Raw genomic sequence first — 18963 nt, forward strand, 5'->3', positions numbered from 1 at the left:
TGAGAAGAATAATAACATAGAAATTAAACCCCAAAATAAGTCCTAATTAGCACCATTAATGGAAGTGAATAAGCAGCCATATATTTTATGATGCATAAACAAAATAGCAAGGAGGACAAGAATGTACAAGCCAAGAACGTACAGCTATATGACAAGTTACTTGCTGTTTTTCTTTGCAATAAGTTCCCTAATTTTGATGCCAATTAAGCGATAGAAGTACTAAAAAAGTTGCGACCGTGTGACTTTGTATTAAGTAGAATTGAAACAAAAGAAAATTGTAAGTGCCTATAAAGGATACCAGGAGATAATTTACCAACCACAAAACCACTACTTTACTACTACAAGATTGGGATGTTCTCCTCTCAATAAATGTAATTAGCCAAAATTAAAATTTAAAATAAAAAGCAAATGACAGTCAAGATAGAAGGGACCTAAACCTGTGCCTATAGATTCGAACATCAAAGTTGTAGTTTCAGGCAAATTCTTCCCATTCGCAATGTTGATAGCCCTCACTTGAACCTCATCCAGTAGTTCAACCCTTGAAACCTAATGGTTATGAAGAAAACATCTGTGAAGAAACTGAAAATATGAATTTAAATATGTAATATGCGGTTAAAGCTCTACCTGAATTCCCGACAGCATAGTAGCAATAGAAACATCTGTTGCATCCTTAGTTGAAGGGAGACTACACATAGCAACCTACAATTTAAATTTTGATTAATAACATAATCAAATCACTGAAGTATACCCTGTAAACAGAACTGTAATTCGTGGTCATAAACGGCTAGAAGTAATCAACTGAAACAAAAATTATGCAAGAGTCCATAGAAATAGACGTATCAACTTACCACAGAGTGTTACGGAATTTTCTGAAGCCGCAGAGTGACTTCCGTTATTGCACCAAGCGATCTTCACTTCCAATCACCAGGCGGGTCAAATCATACCAGTTACGTGCAAAGTTTTTAATGTTCACAACACGCCTAACTACCTAGAAGATCAACCACACAGTTCTAAAAGATAAAATAGAATAGGAAACAAACCCTGCAGCACTCTCTCTAGCACGAGAGATGCAGTCTTAACAATATCTCCATTTGCAAGAACTACCTGGAAGATGAACCAAATCCAGAAATACAACATTACAAATTTGTGTCGAGCATCAATTAGATACTGATGACATTATCACGCATGGTACCATACCTACTTGCTAAAAACAAAATCATGAAAATCAATATTAAACTAGACCAATGAAACTAAATTAAGTTTACATAAATATCGTTGATAGAATAAAAAACCAATTGTGCAACAAGATAATCAAACTATTATATGTATATGAGTTTTAAATGCTACTAATTGGTGACAAACACTAAAACAAGTAAAAAGGAATGGGTTTGGTAAGCCGATCGTGATTCCATTGAGCAAGGAAGAACAGACATGCAAGTCATCGTCTTGAAGAGGAGACCTCAAACATTAAGAGGGAGTGAGATCTTCATGTGATCAAAACTAAGTGGTCAGCAGGATCAAGAAAGATTGGAAAACACGTGTAAAAATCTTTCATTCATCTTCACAACTTTCCAGGTCTTTTCGATATCATTCTGAGATTTCTTACGTATTGTGTGTTTATATTAAGAGAGATGCTAAGAAAACTTTCTTAAAGTGAAGAAGTTTTTAATTGTGACGAGAACACAAATGATACACACTATATTTTAATTAAAATGGTAAGAAATTTTATTTTTTAAGTTATTAACTTTTTAGTATACATATCCAATTATTTGTATAATAACGTGTACCATCCGTGTACCGATTACATTGAAAAATCTCTCCTTAAAGTGGAACTATTCATGAACCCTCATCTTACAGTTTAACGTTAATTTTCATGCAAACACTATCAATCATCACATGTTGAAGAGTTTTCAATCTAAAGTTGGCCGTCATGAAGCATAAACAGATTAATAATTTCTTTTTTAAATTATATTTTAATTTATGCATAATTAATTGTCCCATCTTCTTCCCAAATCTGGAACCCATTAAAGTTATTTCATCGCCTCTGGCTTCCTCCGTCGTCATCCACACCCGCTCCCCTTCTCCTCCTCCCATGTCAGTGTTGTGCTAGGATAGCACCAAATCCATTGAAACCAACTCAAACTAACCCACAAGAAATTTATCAAATGAAAATGCAAGAACAAAATATAAGAGACACCAAGATTTTAACGAGGTTCCTCAACAGTCAGTGTAACTGGAGTACGTCCTCGGAGCAGTAGGAGCTCACCCAATAATCCACTATCAACCAAATGGGAGTTTACAAAGTGTAGGCAATCTCACAACCCAAAACCCCAATACAACCAATAGCTTTCACACACCAAAGAAACAAATAGAGAAAAAAATATAGTGATTAATTTCTTCTCTATACAAAGCTCAAAGCTATTACAACAACAACTACCTTGGTAGGTGATTACTAACCAAAGAGAAGAGCACATTCTTCTTTTTTTCTGCTCTCAGTTTTCTGCTCTCTGCAACTCTCTTTGCTCTCTCAAAGATGGGCTACTAAAATAGAAAAATGGTGCACACTTCCTCTCTCTTTCTCACAAGTATGCTCACTTCATCAATACAAAAGCACCCAATAAAAAATTCAAAAACATCATCATGACCTTCAATTTTTCTTTTCAACAAACATAATCATGATGCCTCCTCATCATGATGTTCCCTTATCATTTTGTCTTTCACTTTTTTTTTTCTTTTGGTTTGTTTATTAGCCTAAAGTTGTTTTGTTTTGTTGTCCACTTGACCACTTGGCCACTTATTCAACAATCTCCACCTTGGTCAAGTTCCGAAAAACGTCATGATAAGCCAACCAACACAATTAACACACAACATCACTCCCAAACATTAGCAAGAGAACAACTCATGCCGAGCCAAATGCTCCAAAACTCCTACTGCTCAACGCCTTCTTTATATAGGCATAATGTGAGCCAAGTTCAAACAGTGAACAAACTTGGCTACACCAACAACCTTAGTCAACATATCAGCGAAGTTGTCTTTAGTTGGAATCTTCTGGAGAATGATTTCCCCTTCACCAACAATTTCACAAACAAAGTGATAACGCACATCTATGTGCTTGGTCCTCGTATGATGAACATGATACTTAGCCAAGTAAATGGCACTCTGACTATCACAATGTACCTCCACTTACTTCTGATCAACCCCCAAATCTCTAATCAGTCCATGTATCCAAATGGCCTCCTTTATAGCTTCAGCAACTGCCATATATTCAGCCTCTGTAGTAGACAAAGCAACAGACGACTGCAAAATGGACCTCCAACAAACTGGCCCTTTAGCCATAGTAAACACATAGCCTGTAGTAGACTTCCTTCCATCCAGATCACCTGCATAATCTGAATCAACATAACCAACTGCAAAATGACCAATATGAGAGTCATCCCTCTCAAAGCATAAACCAACATCTCGAGTACCATGGAGATATCTCAATATCCACTTAGCTGCTTGCCAATGCTCTTTACCTGGATTATGCATATATCGACTCACCATGCCAACTGCATGAGCAATATCCGGTCTAGAGCATACCATTGCATACATCAAACTACCAACCAAATTTGCATATGGTATATTTTTCATTTGCAACTTCTCTTTATCAGTTTTAGGACATTGTAGAGAACTCAATTTAAAATGAGGAGCCAAAAGGGTACTAACCGGTTTGGTTGAATCATGAACTCCAAACTTCCGGATCAACTTCTCAAGATATTGTCTTTGATTCAAACTGACCAAACCCTTCTCTCTATCTCTAGTGATCTCCATGCCAAGGATCTTCTTCGCTTCACCAAGATCCTTCATCTCGAACTCGTTCTTCATTTGTTTCTTCAATTTCTCAATCTCTTCAACATTCTTTGAGGCAATCAACATATCATCAACATATATCAATAAATAAATGAAAGACCTATCTTGCAACTTCTTGAAGTACACACAATGATCATATTGACTTCTAGAATAATTTTGGCCTCTCATAAATTTATCAAACCTCAAATACCATTGCCTTGGAGATTTCTTCAAGCCATAAAGTGATTTCTTCAATTTGCAAAACAAATTTTCCTTCCCTTTCACTATATACCCATCCGGTTGACACATATAGATCTCTTCATTCAAATCACCATGTAGGAAAGCCGTCTTCACATCGAGTTGCACAAGCTCAAGATCATATTGTGCAACAAGAGCTAACATAATACGAATTGAGGAGTGCTTCACAACCGGAGAAAATATTTCATTGTAGTCAATGCCCTCCTTTTGTGCATACCCTTTAGCAACTAATCTTGCTTTAAATCTCACATTACTTTTCTCATTAGCATCTTCCTTCTTGGCATACACCCATTTGCAACCGATAGCTTTCTTGCCCTTAGGCAATTTAGCTAACTCCCAAGTCTTGTTCTTCAAGAGAGAATTCATCTCATCACCCATGGCAGTGCACCACCTCTTCTTCTCCTCACTCTCAATGGCTTCCTCGAAATTGGATGGAATATCATCAATGATAATAGGAAGAGCAAAAGCAACATAGTCACTATACCGAGTTGGCTTGGTAATTTGTCTCTTTCCTCTGTTCTTTGCAATATATTCTTAAGGTGAAACTTGCTCTTCAACTTGAATAGAATCTTCAAGTTCAACTTCTTCAACATCCTCATGGTTTCCAACTTCTTCACTTGTAGTGGCTTCGACATCAGCGGAAATAGGATTTGAAGTACCAGAGGCAACTTTCTCAAGCTCCACCTGTTGGACATCTTTCACATTCTTCTCAGAGACTTTGTACATACTTTCTTCATCAAATGTCACATCTCTGTTGATTACAAGTTTTTTCATCTCTGGGCACCACAACCTGTAACCTTTGACACCACTACTAAAACCAAGAAAGATAGTCTTTTTGGCTCTATGATCAAATTTATTTTCAGTCACATGAAAATAAGCAGGTGAACCAAAAATACGGATATAGTCATAATCAGAAGAAGGTTTTCCAGTCCATACCTCCATTGGTGTCTTACCCTGAACAGCAGCTGAGGGTAACCGGTTGATGATGTGACATGCATAATTAACTACCTCTGCACAAAATGACTTGCTTAAACCCGACTGAGACAACATACATCTAACCTTCTCAAGCAAGGTTCGATTCAATCTTTTTGCAACTCCATTTTGTTGTGGAGTTCCCCGAACACCGAAATGTCTCACAATTCCTTCCTCTTTGCAAACTTTAAAGAAAGGATCGGATGTGTATTCACCATCATTATCCGATCTCAAAATCTTAATCTTTCTGCCAGTCTGGTTCTCAACCATTTTCTTCCAACCCAAGAAAATGCTTAACACCTCACTCTTATGCTTCATAGTGTAGACCCAAGACCTTCTTGAATAATCATCAACAAAGGTCACGAACTAATGTCTACCACTCAAAGAAGGAGTCTTTGTAGGACCCCAAACATCTGAATGCACATAATCAAGAATGCACATAATCAAGAATGCCCTTCGTCTGATGTACAGCAATACCAAACTTCACTCTAGTTTGCTTCCCCAAGACACAATGCTCGCAGAAATCAAGCTTAGAAGTCGTGGCACCTTTTAGAAGACCTTGTTTCACAAGCTCTTGTAGAGCTTTCTCACCGGCATGGCCTAATCTCATATGCCACAGTCTAGTAGTATCTGAATCAGATGTGCCCATATTTTCTGAGAGTACAGAAGCTTCACCTGTCACGGTGCTTCCTTGCAATAGATACAAATGACCACATCGAGGAACTTTCATCACAACAAGTTCACCATAAGTAACTTTCAATGTCTGTCCATCTGAATGAAACCTGAAGCCCTTGGATTCCAAAGAACCCAAAGAACTAAAAAATTTCTTCAAATTCAATACATACCGAACACCTGTCAACTCTTTAACCATGCCATCATGCAACTTCAAACGAACTGTACCAATCCCTTTTGTTGTGCAAGGATTGTCATCTCCCATGAACACAACGCCACCATCAAACTCTTTCAAGCTTGAAAACCAATCCTTGTGAGGAGCCATATGATGAGTACAACCCGTATCCAACACCCATTTAGTGGCACAATCAAATGATGAAGAAGTGGTTAAAGCAAAATCAGAAATATCTGTTTCAACTTCAGCAACATTAGCTTCAGAACTTTCTTTTCCTTTAGTCTTCAATCTAGGACAATCTTTCTTCCAATGGCCCTTATTACGACAAAAGGCACATTCATCCCTTTCCAAAGGTTTTCTACCTTTAGAGTTTCCTTTAGGTCGAGACTGTGATTTTTTCCTACTAGAAGATGATCTTCTCTCCGATGATCTACCTCTAACAAATAAAGCTTCAGAGGTACTATCATGATTTTTATCTCTATGCCTCATTTCATAATTCATCAAGGCATTTGACACATCTTCAAATTTCACAGTTTCTTTACCATGCATAATAGTGGTAACAAAATGCTCATAAGAGTCCGGCAAGGAATTCAACAATATTAAAGCCTTATCTTCATCCCTAATATCCTCATCTAAATTTAACAAGTCGGCAATCAACTTATTAAAAGCATTAAGGTGTCTAATCATTTTTGTACCTTCTTTGTATTGGAAGCGGTAGAGCTTTTTCTTCAAGTGTAGCCAGTTCTCTGCACTCTTTGTCATATACTTGTCTTCCAATTTTTGCCACAACACACTTGCTAATGTCTCCCGCATCACAAAATACTTCTGAGTTTTTGCAAGGCACAACCGAATTGAAGAGCAAGCCCACAAATTTAATTTCTCCCATTCCGGCTTCGACATAACTTCCGGCTTCTCTCCCAAAGCGGCAAGTAGATCTTGTTGAGCCAACACATCTTTGACCTCACACTGCCACATCCCGAAGTTGTTTGTGCCATCAAACTTTTCCACTTCGAACTTTGCATTTTGTACCGTAGTTCTTGCAAACCCGAAGCTGCTTCCAAAAGGATTCTCATCTTGCCCGTCTGACATATTTGACAACTAGACAGTACCCAAGAGCAACCAATGCTCTGATACCAATTGTTGTGCTATGATAGCACCAAACCCGTTGGAACCAACTCAAGCTAACCCACAGGAAATTTATCAAATGAAAATGCAAGAACAAAATATAAAAGACACCAAGATTTTAACGAGGTTCCTCAACAGTTAGTGTAACTGGAGTACGTCCTCGGAGCAGTAGGAGCTCACCCAATAATCCACTATCAACCAAATGGGAGTTTACAAAGTGTTGGCAATCTCACAACCCAAAACCCCAATACAACCAATAGCTTTCACACACCAAAGAAACAAATAGAGAAAAAAATATAGTGATTAATTTCTTCTCTATACAAAGCTTAAAGCTATTACAGCAACAACTACCTTGGTGGGTGATTACTAACCAAAGATAAGAGCACCTTCTTCTTTTTTTCTGCTCTCAGTTTTCTGCTCTCTGCAACTCTCTTTGCTCTCTCAAAGATGGGCTACTAAAACAGAAAAATGGTGCACACTTCCTCTCTCTTTCTCACTTCCGTATGCTCACTTCATCAATACAAAAGCACCCAATAAAAAATTCAAAAACATCATCATGACCTTCAATTTTTCTTTTCAACAAACATAATCATGATGCCTCCTCATCATGATGTTCCCTCATCATTTTGTCTTTCACTTTATTTTTTCTTTTGGTTTGTTTATTAGCCGAAAGTTGTTTTGTTTTGTTATCCACTTGGTCACTTATTCAACAGTCAGATTATCTCTACCCAGAAAAATGTAGAGGGGTGGGACGGGGGAAGAAGAAAGAGAGGATAAAGGGAAGAAAATAGCCGGCGGCAAAGAGGTGATATTTTAAATTTTCTATTTTCATTTTTGAGATATCTGAAATGTTAACTGGAGAAATGTGGCGAGCATCCCCATAATTAATGGTAGGTCTGGCAAACGGATCCGTTTTTCCGTTTTTGTGTCATACCCGTTACCTTAACGGGTTTTTAAAATGTGACCTAATAATAACATGATTGGTTAACGGGTCATTTCGTGTCGGATTAATGGGTCATACAAAAAATTGACATGCCTAATGTCTACATTTAGCAAACAATATTTTTGTTAAGAATGAGTCTCACATTGATGAGAGGATGGACCTTGTATGGATTTATAAGAGATTGGGCTACTCCCCATAGTACCAATTGGTTTTATAGTGGGTTGTCCCACATGTGAAGCCAAACGGCCACACAACACGTGATTCACGTCACCCCGTTATGTTGTCCAAGTGTTAAACTTAAAAATTATGAGGGGGCATGTTGAGAATGAATCTCACATTGGTGAGAGGATAGACCTTGCATAGGCTTATAAGTAAGTTGGACTACTCCCCATATTGCCAATTGGTTTTATGGTGGAACCTGATTTTCCCTGTTGTGTTGTCCACATGTTAGGTTTGAAAATTCGTCAAACGTGAGAGGGCGTATTGAGAATGAGTCTCACATGGATGGAAGAAGGGACCTTTGCATGGACTTATAAGTAAGTTGGACTACTCCCGATATTGCCAATTGGTTTTATAGTGGAACCTCAACTTTTGGCTTTATGGTAGAACCTCAACTTTCTTCATGATAACAGAATATGTTGTCCCATGTATGAAGCCAAACGGCCACACGCACTCCATGTCACCCTTTTGTATTGTCCACGTGTTAGGCTTGAAAATTCGCCACACATGAGAGGGGATGTTAAAAATGAGTCTCATATTGATGGAATGAGGGACATTGCATGGGCTTATAATAGGTTGAGTTACTTCTTATATTGCCAATTGGTTTTAGGGAATGATGGAACCCAACTTTCATCAATTTTATCGGGGTTCTTAAGGGGTGACCCGCTAACGGCCCGACTAGTTAACAAATTGATCCGAAACCCATTATTTTCATATCATTTTGTGTCCGGTTAATAAGTCGCGCAAAAAATTTCTAAGTCTAGCTAATGGTGGTAAGCAAAAATAATCTTTCAAAAAAATTGCTAAGCCCAGTTGCAGGCTTCAAAGAATGATCTTTGAAAAGCAATGAATTTGCATCATTAAACAATCTATTGGCTAGATCACGGGAGATTCTCGGTTGTCTCCCAGATATACCACCCTCTTCCTATATCCCTCATCACGTGATTATAGATATGGGGCCTCTGCCTCCTCAATCTATCAATCAATACACGGCATATTTGGCTTGCATATCCCAGAACTCCTTAGTTTGCTTCACTATCTCTGTGCGTTCGGCGTTGTACCTCTCTTTCCAATAGTCTTTGCACCTGGTAGGGTTTTAGGAGTCAGAAAAGGGTAGTTCTCTCACAATAAGTTAAAAACCATTGAAGACTTTCAATTTTCTGACCTTGTCTTCAAGAGCAGATCTAGTTCCAACATGTGCACTGCTTTAGCAAACACTCCAGCCTGCATTCGAGGAGGATACGAACTTAGGATCAAACGATATATGATATGAAATTTCAATCTTTTCTTTCAAATTTTATATAAGATTATCACCAGTTTGTTCAAAAACTAGCTACATACCTCTCTGCATAGTGGGCACTTTGCATCCAGGCCTGCAGATTTAGGGCCTTGGAAAATAAACACAGAAGCAGCTGCGCAAGCACAAGACTTGCAGAACAGGTGGCCGCAGCTCAACGCATATGGATTGAAAACAGTTTCCTGTGAGTCATCAAATACACATCAGAATTCAGAACAGTTACGTACAAATGCCAACTTTTTCTCATTCAGAATGCAAGTGAAAGGACCTTACCAAGCATACAGCACAAGTCAGATCATATTCCATCTTTAAGTTGTCAGGAAGCATCAATGTAATTGTAGGTGGTGCCGCATCGAGATCACAGGAAAAGCGACCAGAAACCTCATTGAGCTCTTCATCATCTAATCCATCAAGATTCAAATAAAAAGCACCCAATTCTATAAGCCAAGGTGATTGTAAAATCTCAATATGTTGAGCCCGCATCTTGGATTTGAAAAGCTTGCCATTCTCAGAGCTATGTATCTGTAGTATTAGATTTTGAACGAAGGAACGCTGTTAGATACAGAACACCATCAACCAAGTTAGCAAGGAAAAAAAAATGACCAATCGCGTGCATACTTTATCATATTTCTCAAGGATTTTTCTAATAGCAATTGCGTTCATCGTAACATACTCAATCAGCATCCGCCCTTTTTCTACCATGGCTTGTTGATCATTCACGAAACACTGACGCAACCGCAGTAAGTATCTCTGCGCTCCAGTAGCAACATGGAGATGGAGGAGATGTCTGACTCTCAAACTAAAACATAGAGCTATGTCCGAAACCTCCTTCATTAACTCTGTGAAAAAGGCCTGATCACACACTACAATATAGAAAATTGATAGCAGATGAGTGAGACAACGGAATATGGTTATAACTTATAAGTAAGCAACAATGCTAACACCGAGAAGAAATAACAAATAACTTTACATGTAAGCTCAGTCTAGAGAAATATATTAGTCATGATATGTCACTTCTTTAACAAAATTCCCAAATGTCGACATCCTTCTAAGAAACAAGGAAAGTAGGAAAGCACGATTGGGGCAGCATCTCACATTCGTTAGGAAAGTTGGAATAAGTTCTTTTTGTTATTTGAAAATACCTGCACACTCGGTTCTACAGAGTAAAACTAAACCCGAAAAGGGGCTAAAACGCTAAAACAGCATGGTTTATGCCTACGATTTCTTCAAATCCTTTGAGCAGAATGTAGCTACCTGGAAACCAATTGGGTAAATCTCAATCTTAAACCCCGAAACCTTGATCATACCAAAAATCAAAACCCATGTTTCCTGGCTTCTTTAGAGATAGGCTCTTGTAACTCTTGTTTACTAAAATTAAACATATCTATCTTTAAACATTTAAATAAAATCCAAAATTTAAGCTTGTTGACATGTGAAAAAATAAGTAACCTATTATTAACTTAACCTACAATAATGATGAATTTTGTTGAGTATTAACAGACATGATTTGAGAGTTTTTTTTTTCCTTCCCGTGAAATCCTTATTTCCATCTGGCTTTTTTTTTTCTTTTTTTTTAAGCAATCTAACCTTTTAAAATTCAAATAGTGGTGCACTATTGTGTGTGCAAAATAATTTACCTACATTTATTTATAAAGCATAATTTTTTGTGACATTCATTAAGCCAGTATTATTACATATATCAAGCATATTTTATTGTTATTATACATTGCTATAAATTTATAACATTATTTTTATTTTTTGTAAAACTACTAATTCTTTCTTACAACCCGCATGAAATTAATTGTGTACATCAAACAGCCAAATAATGGTATTTTAGGCATCCGAAAAAAAAAATTAAATATGTAAAGTCAAACATAATTATTGAGTGCTACTAGACCCATCTCATTATTTTATTTCCCTACCCACCTTATAATTTGACCCACTATAAAAAGTTAAAAATTGAAATGTTATTTCTTCCCCCATTGTTATCCCTAAAATATCCTCTAATTTATATCTAAACTCATTCTATTTTAATTTATCATAATGTCATCACCCCAGCCGCACCACCCCCTCAAAACGTCACCCACCCTGTCAGCAACCAAACCTTTGACACCTTCTTGGTGGCATCTCCTTTGGGAACAGAGAAAAACGGGGGAGGGAAGTAGAGAGAGAAACGGGAAGGGAGGAAGAGAGAGAAGCACGAGGGAGAGAGAGGACGAAGATCCCCTCTCTTTGTCAGCAATGGTTGAAATACAATTTTGATGGAACATAGGTGGACATCAGTGGGGTGGGGGCTGGGTTATGGAGTGGTGGTGGGTGATGAGGAGGGATATTTTCAGTTTTCCAGTTTGAGAGAGAGATGGAGGGATGGTGGTGGGGAGAGAGAAAAACGGGGTGGGGACAGGGGAAATGGTAGTGGGGTTTTTTTTAGTGTTTTTTTTTTTTTTTTTTTGAGCTGTAGTAACATTAATTATAATAAAATAAATAAGGATTTAAAAGTCTTTTTATAAAAGGATAAACATGTTATTAACATTTTTACTAAAATGTGGGTGAGAAGATAGGACAATAGGGTGGGTTTATAACCACTCTTAATGAATTTACTTATGTGAAACCTAAGTCAATGAGCTTTATTGAAATAAAAAACTTATGATGAGTTTTATATGGAAAAAAAAATTGAATTTCATGAGCTAAAGTTACATTTTCAGTAAAACAATAACCAAATTGATAACAAGTTTATTAAAATAAATTAAATAACTGGGGAGTAAATTCTTACAAGGGCAAGATTGGCATTGGCACAACTGCTGATTTTGATTAGAAGCACCTTCTTGTCCTTGAGCAGCTGAAGATTCATGCAATGCCTTGCAACTCTGACAAGTCTTGAGAACATTCTTCAGCCGCTTGTACTCGACATGCGAGCAATTCTCCGAGAATCGTATCTTTTCCTTGTGCAAAAACTCGGTGTAAGTCTCTCCAAATTTCATATTTTCCCGATGAATCCAATGCAATTTAGTCCGGCTTCTGAAACCCTAGAAACCGGGGAAAGCCGGAAGAAAATGAAAAATGAACGATTTGGAGTGAGATGAGAATAAGGAGGTGGCGGCGGAGGTGGGAGAAGGTTTTAGGAGCCAAGCTCCCACCCAAGGCTTGATTCCTTCTCAATTTTCTCAGGAAACAAACGAAGGTTTATAAAGGAAAATGAGTGGTGCCGACGGAGCACACGCGGAAGTTGAAGCGAGTTTAAACGGGAAAATAGCGCGCGCTTTTTATGGAGTTACCCTTACGCGTTTACTAAGTTGAACCAAGTTTAAGAGAATGGCTTAGGTTGAACGACAAGACACAGTCGTCCATAGTTAACGCATATTCTTGGAGTAATTTTGGGAAATAACTTAGGTGAAATGGGTCGACATAGTCGCCAATAGTTTACGCATATACATCGAATTTCTTCCAAAAAAATATATATATACGAAATATACTACGGTATCACATAAGTCGTATGGTGCTTCTATTCTAGGCTTTTAACAACTACGTAATTTTTTGTTTATTTATTTATTTTCTTTTGAACAACAACAACTACGCAGTTTGAAGAAAGGTTTTACAAAAACAACTACGTATGACCTGTCACACAACATGCATATATGGTTGGAAGAAATTCAACCCCCCAAATATCGCTTGTATTTTTCTTTTCTTTTCTCAACTTTTGTATATTTGCTGAGTTTCTTTTGGTCACCACAAACCACCAAATAATTTATTCAGAGTCATTTTTATGTATTTTGTGTACACAATAATCATTCCCTAAATTTGGACGCTAGTTGTAAATTTTTTACATTTTAAAATTTTTTACTGATTTTAATATTTCGTTTAAATTTGTTTAATTACTCGATATAATAAAATTGTGTTGGCCTGTTATTTTTTATTTTTATTTTTTTTATTTTTTTTTTTATGCAATGGTAGATATTCATTAGGGGCAAAAGTCAAGTCACTTCAAAAACCAACAAAGGATTACAAAAATATGATCAATCTTAAAAAAGTACAACCAGTTACATAAGGTCCTAAAAAAAGGGGTCATTGATTAAAGACGGAGGGCAATCGATTCGTTCACTTTTATCCTCAATACTCAAACTATAACGAGGCATACGATGAGCCATGGTGTTGGCTTGACGACAAATATGGGTACAAAATCCTTCAATGATTGTAGGAAGCCAAAACTTAGAATCTTCTATAATGTTGCCAATGGAAGACAAATTACGAGAAGAAACAGAAATAGCACCCAGCGAATCTCCTTCAATGATAGTGTTGTGGAAACCCCTTGACGCCGCTCAAACCACACCATCTCTAAGAGGCAAAGCCTTTGACTGATGGGGGAGAATAATAAGGGTAGTATTGCAAGAGATAAAACTTAGCTAGAACTTTCTGTTATTTTAGTTAGTTCAGTAGTTCTTTCAAAAATGTATATATAAGCATAAGTGTAATCTTATAGTTGAGTGAAATACAATCACATTTTTTACTTCTCTCTCTACATTTCTCTCTCTCTAGATTCTATCATGGTTTCATCGCCATTTGTCTACCGACTCTCCCGATCCTAACCGCTTCTGCACCGCCTCTTCATACAAACCTTAACCGTCATTGTTTCTCCATGGCAGACTCTTCATCTCTTTCCCCTGATATTGTTTCTCCGGCTAATTCCTCTGTTGCTTCCTCTCCTTCATCCATTACGATTCAAAACATTGGTTCTATGGTGCCGATTAAACTCACTACTACTAATTACCTTACCTGGAGCACTATATTTGCTCCGATCTTCCGGCGGTACAACCTCACCGGCATAATTGATGGATCTCAGGTGGCTCCGTCCAAATATCTGTGCGATTCTTCTGGAAATCGTACCTCAACGTTGAATCCGGCTTTTGTTAATTGGTAGGAAAATGATCAGAATATTTTGATTTGGATAAATTCAACTCTCTCTTCGACTCTTTGATTCCTTATACTGTTGGAGTGTCTTCATCTTGAGAACTCTAGGCTAAACTCGAATCAAGACTCGCGACGGCGTCACAGTCTCACATCCATGAACTCTGATCTCGACTTCGTTCTATAACCAAAGGTGATGCTTCTGCCGCTTCGTATCTTCAGCGAATCGAAGAAATTGTTGATGCTTTAGCCAGTGCTGGAGCTCCAATTGATGATTCTGACTTGATCTCTGTGATTCTTCACGAACTGTCTCCTGAGTTTGATTCCTTTGTTGATGCGATTCAATTTGGCATTGGATCCATAACTATTGATGAGATTCATGGTCTTTTACTGAGCAAAGAAATCCAGATTGAAAATGGCAAGAAATTCACATCTGCACCAATTCAGGCATTTCACACTTCCACTGGAATTCTGCCTCTACCTTCTGAACCGCCAATGTCTCAAGCCTACGTTGCTCAACATTTCTCTACCTCCACTCCTCCTTCAGGTTGTGGTTCTGATCGCAATTTTTCAAACCCTAGAAACTCTTAAAATCGCGGAAATTTCAGAAACAACAATCAGCGCACCGGTTTCAATCGCTCCAATAATCAGAGGTATAATACCAATCGTAATTCTCGATTCAACAATTCCGGCTATGCTAATTCTGGGCGAAGAATCACTTGTCAAATCCGCAAGCAATTTGATCATGAAGCTATTGAATGCCCTCAACAGTTGAATCCTACCTTTGGCGCATCCTCTCATTCTGCATTATGTGTTAATAACTCTACTCCTCAGCACTCATGGTTGCTTGATTCTGGTGTATCTTCACACATGACCAACTCCTATGCAAAGCTGCAAAATCTGGAATCCTACACTGGTCCTGAACAAGTATACATTGGACATGGCAAAGGTTTGCCTATACTTCATCTTGGTTCCTCTAATGTATCTACTTCTTCTCACTGTTTTAATCTCAAGAATGTTTTACATGTTCCTGCTCTCAAGCAAGATTTGTTATCTGCCAACAAATTCATTCTTGATAACAATTGCTCAATACATCTATATCCTTTTCACTTTACTGTGAAAGATCTTTCTACGGAGAAGGTGCTTTTTAACGGACCTGTGCAAGAAGGCTTTTATCCGGTTCAAACTTCCATTGTTGCCAATCAATATGTGTTTGAAGCTTCATCCAAAGCACCTCAGGATATATGGCATCAAAGACTTGGTCATCCCTCTTCTAGGATACTAAATAAGGTTGCATCTTCTTGTGGTTTTTCGTTTTCTACTGGTATAAATAAACCTTTGTGTTCCAACTGTGCAATGGGCAAATGTTCAAAATTGCCATTTAGTTCTGTTTCTTATTCTACAAGTAAACCTCTAGAGCTTATACACACACACATATGAGGAACTTCACTAACTGTTTCTGTACATGGCTTTCGATATTACATCATCTTTGTTGATGATTATACAAAGTATTCTTGGTTCTTTCCACTTACATATATATTTGAAGCTTTCTTGGTCTTTACTCATTTCAAGTCTATGGTTGAGAATATGTTGTGCACTAAAATTGTTACTATGAGATCAGATTTTGGTGGAGAGTTTCTAAGTACTTAGTTTTCCAAATTCTTAAGGGATAATGGCATTATTCATCAACTTAGCTATCCCCATACTCCGGGACAAAACGGATGTGCTGAAAGAAAACATCGCCACCTGGTTGAAACAGCACGAACTCTTCTTGTAGCCTCTAAAGTTCCTCGTGAGTTTTGGGTTGATGCATTTGCCACAGCTATATATCTCATCAATAGACTACCTACGACACAACATTGTTCTCCATGGGAATCTCTTTTTCACAAACCACCAGAGTATACCTCTCTCAAGATTTTTGGGTGCCAATGTTTTCCTTGGCTAAAAGCCTATATCAGTTCCAAACTTGAACCCAAGAGTCAACCTTGTGTCTTCTTGGGCTATAGTTTACAACACAAAGGGTACAAATGTATGGATCTTGTCACTCGAAAGGTTTATATTTCTCGGCATGTTCTCTTTGATGAAACTCAATTTCATTTTCATCATATCTCAAGCCCTTCAACTCTGCCTCTGCCTTCATATTCTCTTTTCAATCCTATGCCTACATCATTAACCTTCTCCACAACCCCTGTAGCATCTATCATACCCTCTTCCTATACCATACCTTCTTCATCTACCAAACCTTATTCATCCAACCCTCCCACTCCTCAACACTCTAACCAACCACCTAACCAAACAACCAACCAATCAACCAATCTTCACCCTATGCAAACCCGGTCCAAATCTGGCATTGTAAAGCCTAAAGCTTACACTGCCATTAAACATCCACTTCCACCTCACCTATCTCAAGACTTTCTTTCATCTACCTACCTTCAAGCTTCTAAATATCCGCACTGGAGACAATCCATGCAAGATGAATACAATGCATTATGTAGCACTGGTACGTGGTCTCTTGTACCACCACATCCTTCTCACAATTTGGTAGGTTGCAAATGGGTCTTTAGAATCAAGAGGAAACCAGATAGGACAATTGATAGGTACAAGGCTCGGTTAGTTGCAAAAGGGTTTCACCAGCAACATGGCCTCGACTACACTAAGACATTCAGTCCTGTGGCTAAACCTGTCACCATCAGATTGCTTCTTACACTGGCAGCTCAATTCAACTGATTTCTTCATCAATTGGATGTAAGTAATGCCTTTCTACATGGCAACCTATCAGAATTTGTATTCATGATTCAACCCCTGGTTTTGAAGTCTCTACTCATCCTCATCATGTTTGTCACCTGCATAAGTCCTTATATGGTCTTAAACAAGCCTTTCGGGCGTGGTATGACAAGTTATACACTGCTCTGTCTTCTCTGGGATTCACTGGTTCCAAAAATGATCATTCCTTGTTTGTTAAAAAGGGTCCAGCTTTAGCCTTCATTCTAGTATATGTTGATGATATACTAGTGATTGGTCCAAAACCTCAAGCCTACAAGGATACCATCTCTCAGCTTAGTAATTTGTTTCCCATCAAAGATTTGAGGCCACTTCATTATTTTCTGGGCATTGAGGTCAAACATTCATCATCGGGGATTTTTATTTCTCAAACAAAGTATATTCTTGACTTACTCAAGAAGTCAAATATGATTGGTGCCAAGCCCTATGCAACTCCACTTAGTACTTCCTCTTTGGATTATGAATCTCTATTGTTGTCTGATCCTACTGAGTATAGGTCCCTGGTTTGTGGGTTACAGTACCTTACTTGGTCTCGATCGGATCTCTCTTTCGCAGTAAACTTAGTATGTCAGTTTATGCATCAACATCGAGAATCTCATCTTCAAGTTGTGAAACGAATTTTAAGATATCTCAAAGGCACTCTGAAGCTTGGTCTCTGGTTTCCTAAAGTCTCCACTTCTCTTCGTATCACTGCCTTCTCCGACGCAGATTGGGCAAGTTGTCACATAGATAGGAGATCCACATGTGGTTTTTGTATATTTTTGGGCAGTTCATTCATCAGTTGGAGTGCCAAGAAACAACCTACAGTAGCACGATCCTCTATTGAAGCTGAATACCGGTCTTTGGCAAACACTGCAGCTAACATTACATGGATCTGCAAACTCTTGGTTGATGTTGGTCTGCAACTTCCATTCCTCCCCAAATCTGGTGTGACAACATCTCGGCTATATCCTTAGCCAAGAATCTTATCTTTCATGCCTGAACAAAGCATGTGGAAATTGACTACCACTACATCCGTGAAAAAGTTCTTTCCAAAGCTATTTTTGTCCATTTTATTAGTACTCAAGCTCAGACTGCTGATATCTGCACTAAGTCCCTTTCCAAGACTCGATTCCATCTTCTTCAGGACAAAATTTCACTTCACACACCTCAGTTTAGTTTGAGGGGGGATAATAAGGGTAGTATTGCAAGAGATAAAACTTAGCTAGAACTTTCTGTTATTTTAGTTAGTTCAGTAGTTCTTTCATAAATGTATATATAAGCATCAAGTGTAATCTTATAGTTGAGTGAAATACAATCACATTTATATTTTTTACTTCTTTCTCTACATTTCTCTTTCTCTAGATTCCATCAGAGAAAACATCCTGAAAATTCTTGCAAAAACCAGCCACAAATTTTCCTGCATCATCCCTAATCACGATACTCGCCCCCCTCCAATTTTCTCAACCCCATTTCAAGCTCTATCAAAATTCATCTTCAGACGACCTTGAGGGCGTAGCGACCATTTAGTAGGGCTAGGAACAGAGGAATAGGGACCAGAAGAGTAAGAGTTTATTCTAATGAATTCCTACCACCAAGGGATGGCCCAAGCCACAGCCAAATATGGTGGATTGCATTTTTCATTCCAAAACCTAGCATTCCTGCATTTCCAATTTACCTAAACCACCACCAAGGCAACATCGAAGCTGTCGTTGGAAGGTTGGTAGCAAGCTCAAAAAATCAGTCCATCACCGATGCTGGTTCAAGATGTCTTGGCAAAGAGTTAAGAGGGGGGAGCTGATCCAAGAGCAT

At 38.1% G+C, this 18963-nt stretch overlaps 1 protein-coding gene and 1 long non-coding RNA gene across 2 annotated transcripts; both read right to left on the bottom strand.

The window, feature by feature from the left end:
* Nucleotides 1-217: 217 nt before the first annotated feature.
* On the bottom strand, nucleotides 218-1571 carry LOC126600865 (uncharacterized). Its single transcript, XR_007615612.1, has 3 exons — nucleotides 849-1571; nucleotides 625-699; nucleotides 218-546 (listed from the first exon to the last, which is right to left on the bottom strand). It is a non-coding gene; the product is annotated as an uncharacterized LOC126600865 (long non-coding RNA).
* Nucleotides 1572-8966: 7395 nt separating this feature from the next.
* Nucleotides 8967-12656, bottom strand: LOC126600866 (probable E3 ubiquitin-protein ligase BAH1-like). Its single transcript, XM_050267558.1, has 6 exons — nucleotides 12263-12656; nucleotides 10108-10352; nucleotides 9763-10011; nucleotides 9534-9671; nucleotides 9358-9416; nucleotides 8967-9277 (listed from the first exon to the last, which is right to left on the bottom strand). The coding sequence occupies exons 1-6, from the start codon at nucleotides 12468-12470 to the stop codon at nucleotides 9175-9177; spliced, it is 1002 nt and encodes a 333-aa protein (XP_050123515.1). The 5' UTR covers nucleotides 12471-12656; the 3' UTR covers nucleotides 8967-9174.
* Between the last annotated feature and the right edge of the window lie 6307 nt (nucleotides 12657-18963).

The sequence above is a fragment of the Malus sylvestris genome, chromosome 14, assembly GCF_916048215.2.
Source record: "Malus sylvestris chromosome 14, drMalSylv7.2, whole genome shotgun sequence".
Lineage (NCBI taxonomy): Eukaryota > Viridiplantae > Streptophyta > Magnoliopsida > Rosales > Rosaceae > Malus > Malus sylvestris.

Bases quoted from the DNA above. Each gene is read 5' to 3' on its own strand.
- LOC126600866 (XM_050267558.1), bottom strand. From the start codon at position 12,470: ATGAAATTTGGAGAGACTTACACCGAGTTTTTGCACAAGGAAAAGATA. The intron at 10,353-12,262 runs GTAAGAATTTAC...TCTATATTGTAG, and splicing joins CCAATGCCAATCTTGCCCTT to TGTGTGATCAGGCCTTTTTC. The intron at 9,417-9,533 runs GTATGTAGCTAG...CCTCGAATGCAG, and splicing joins AGTGCCCACTATGCAGAGAG to GCTGGAGTGTTTGCTAAAGC.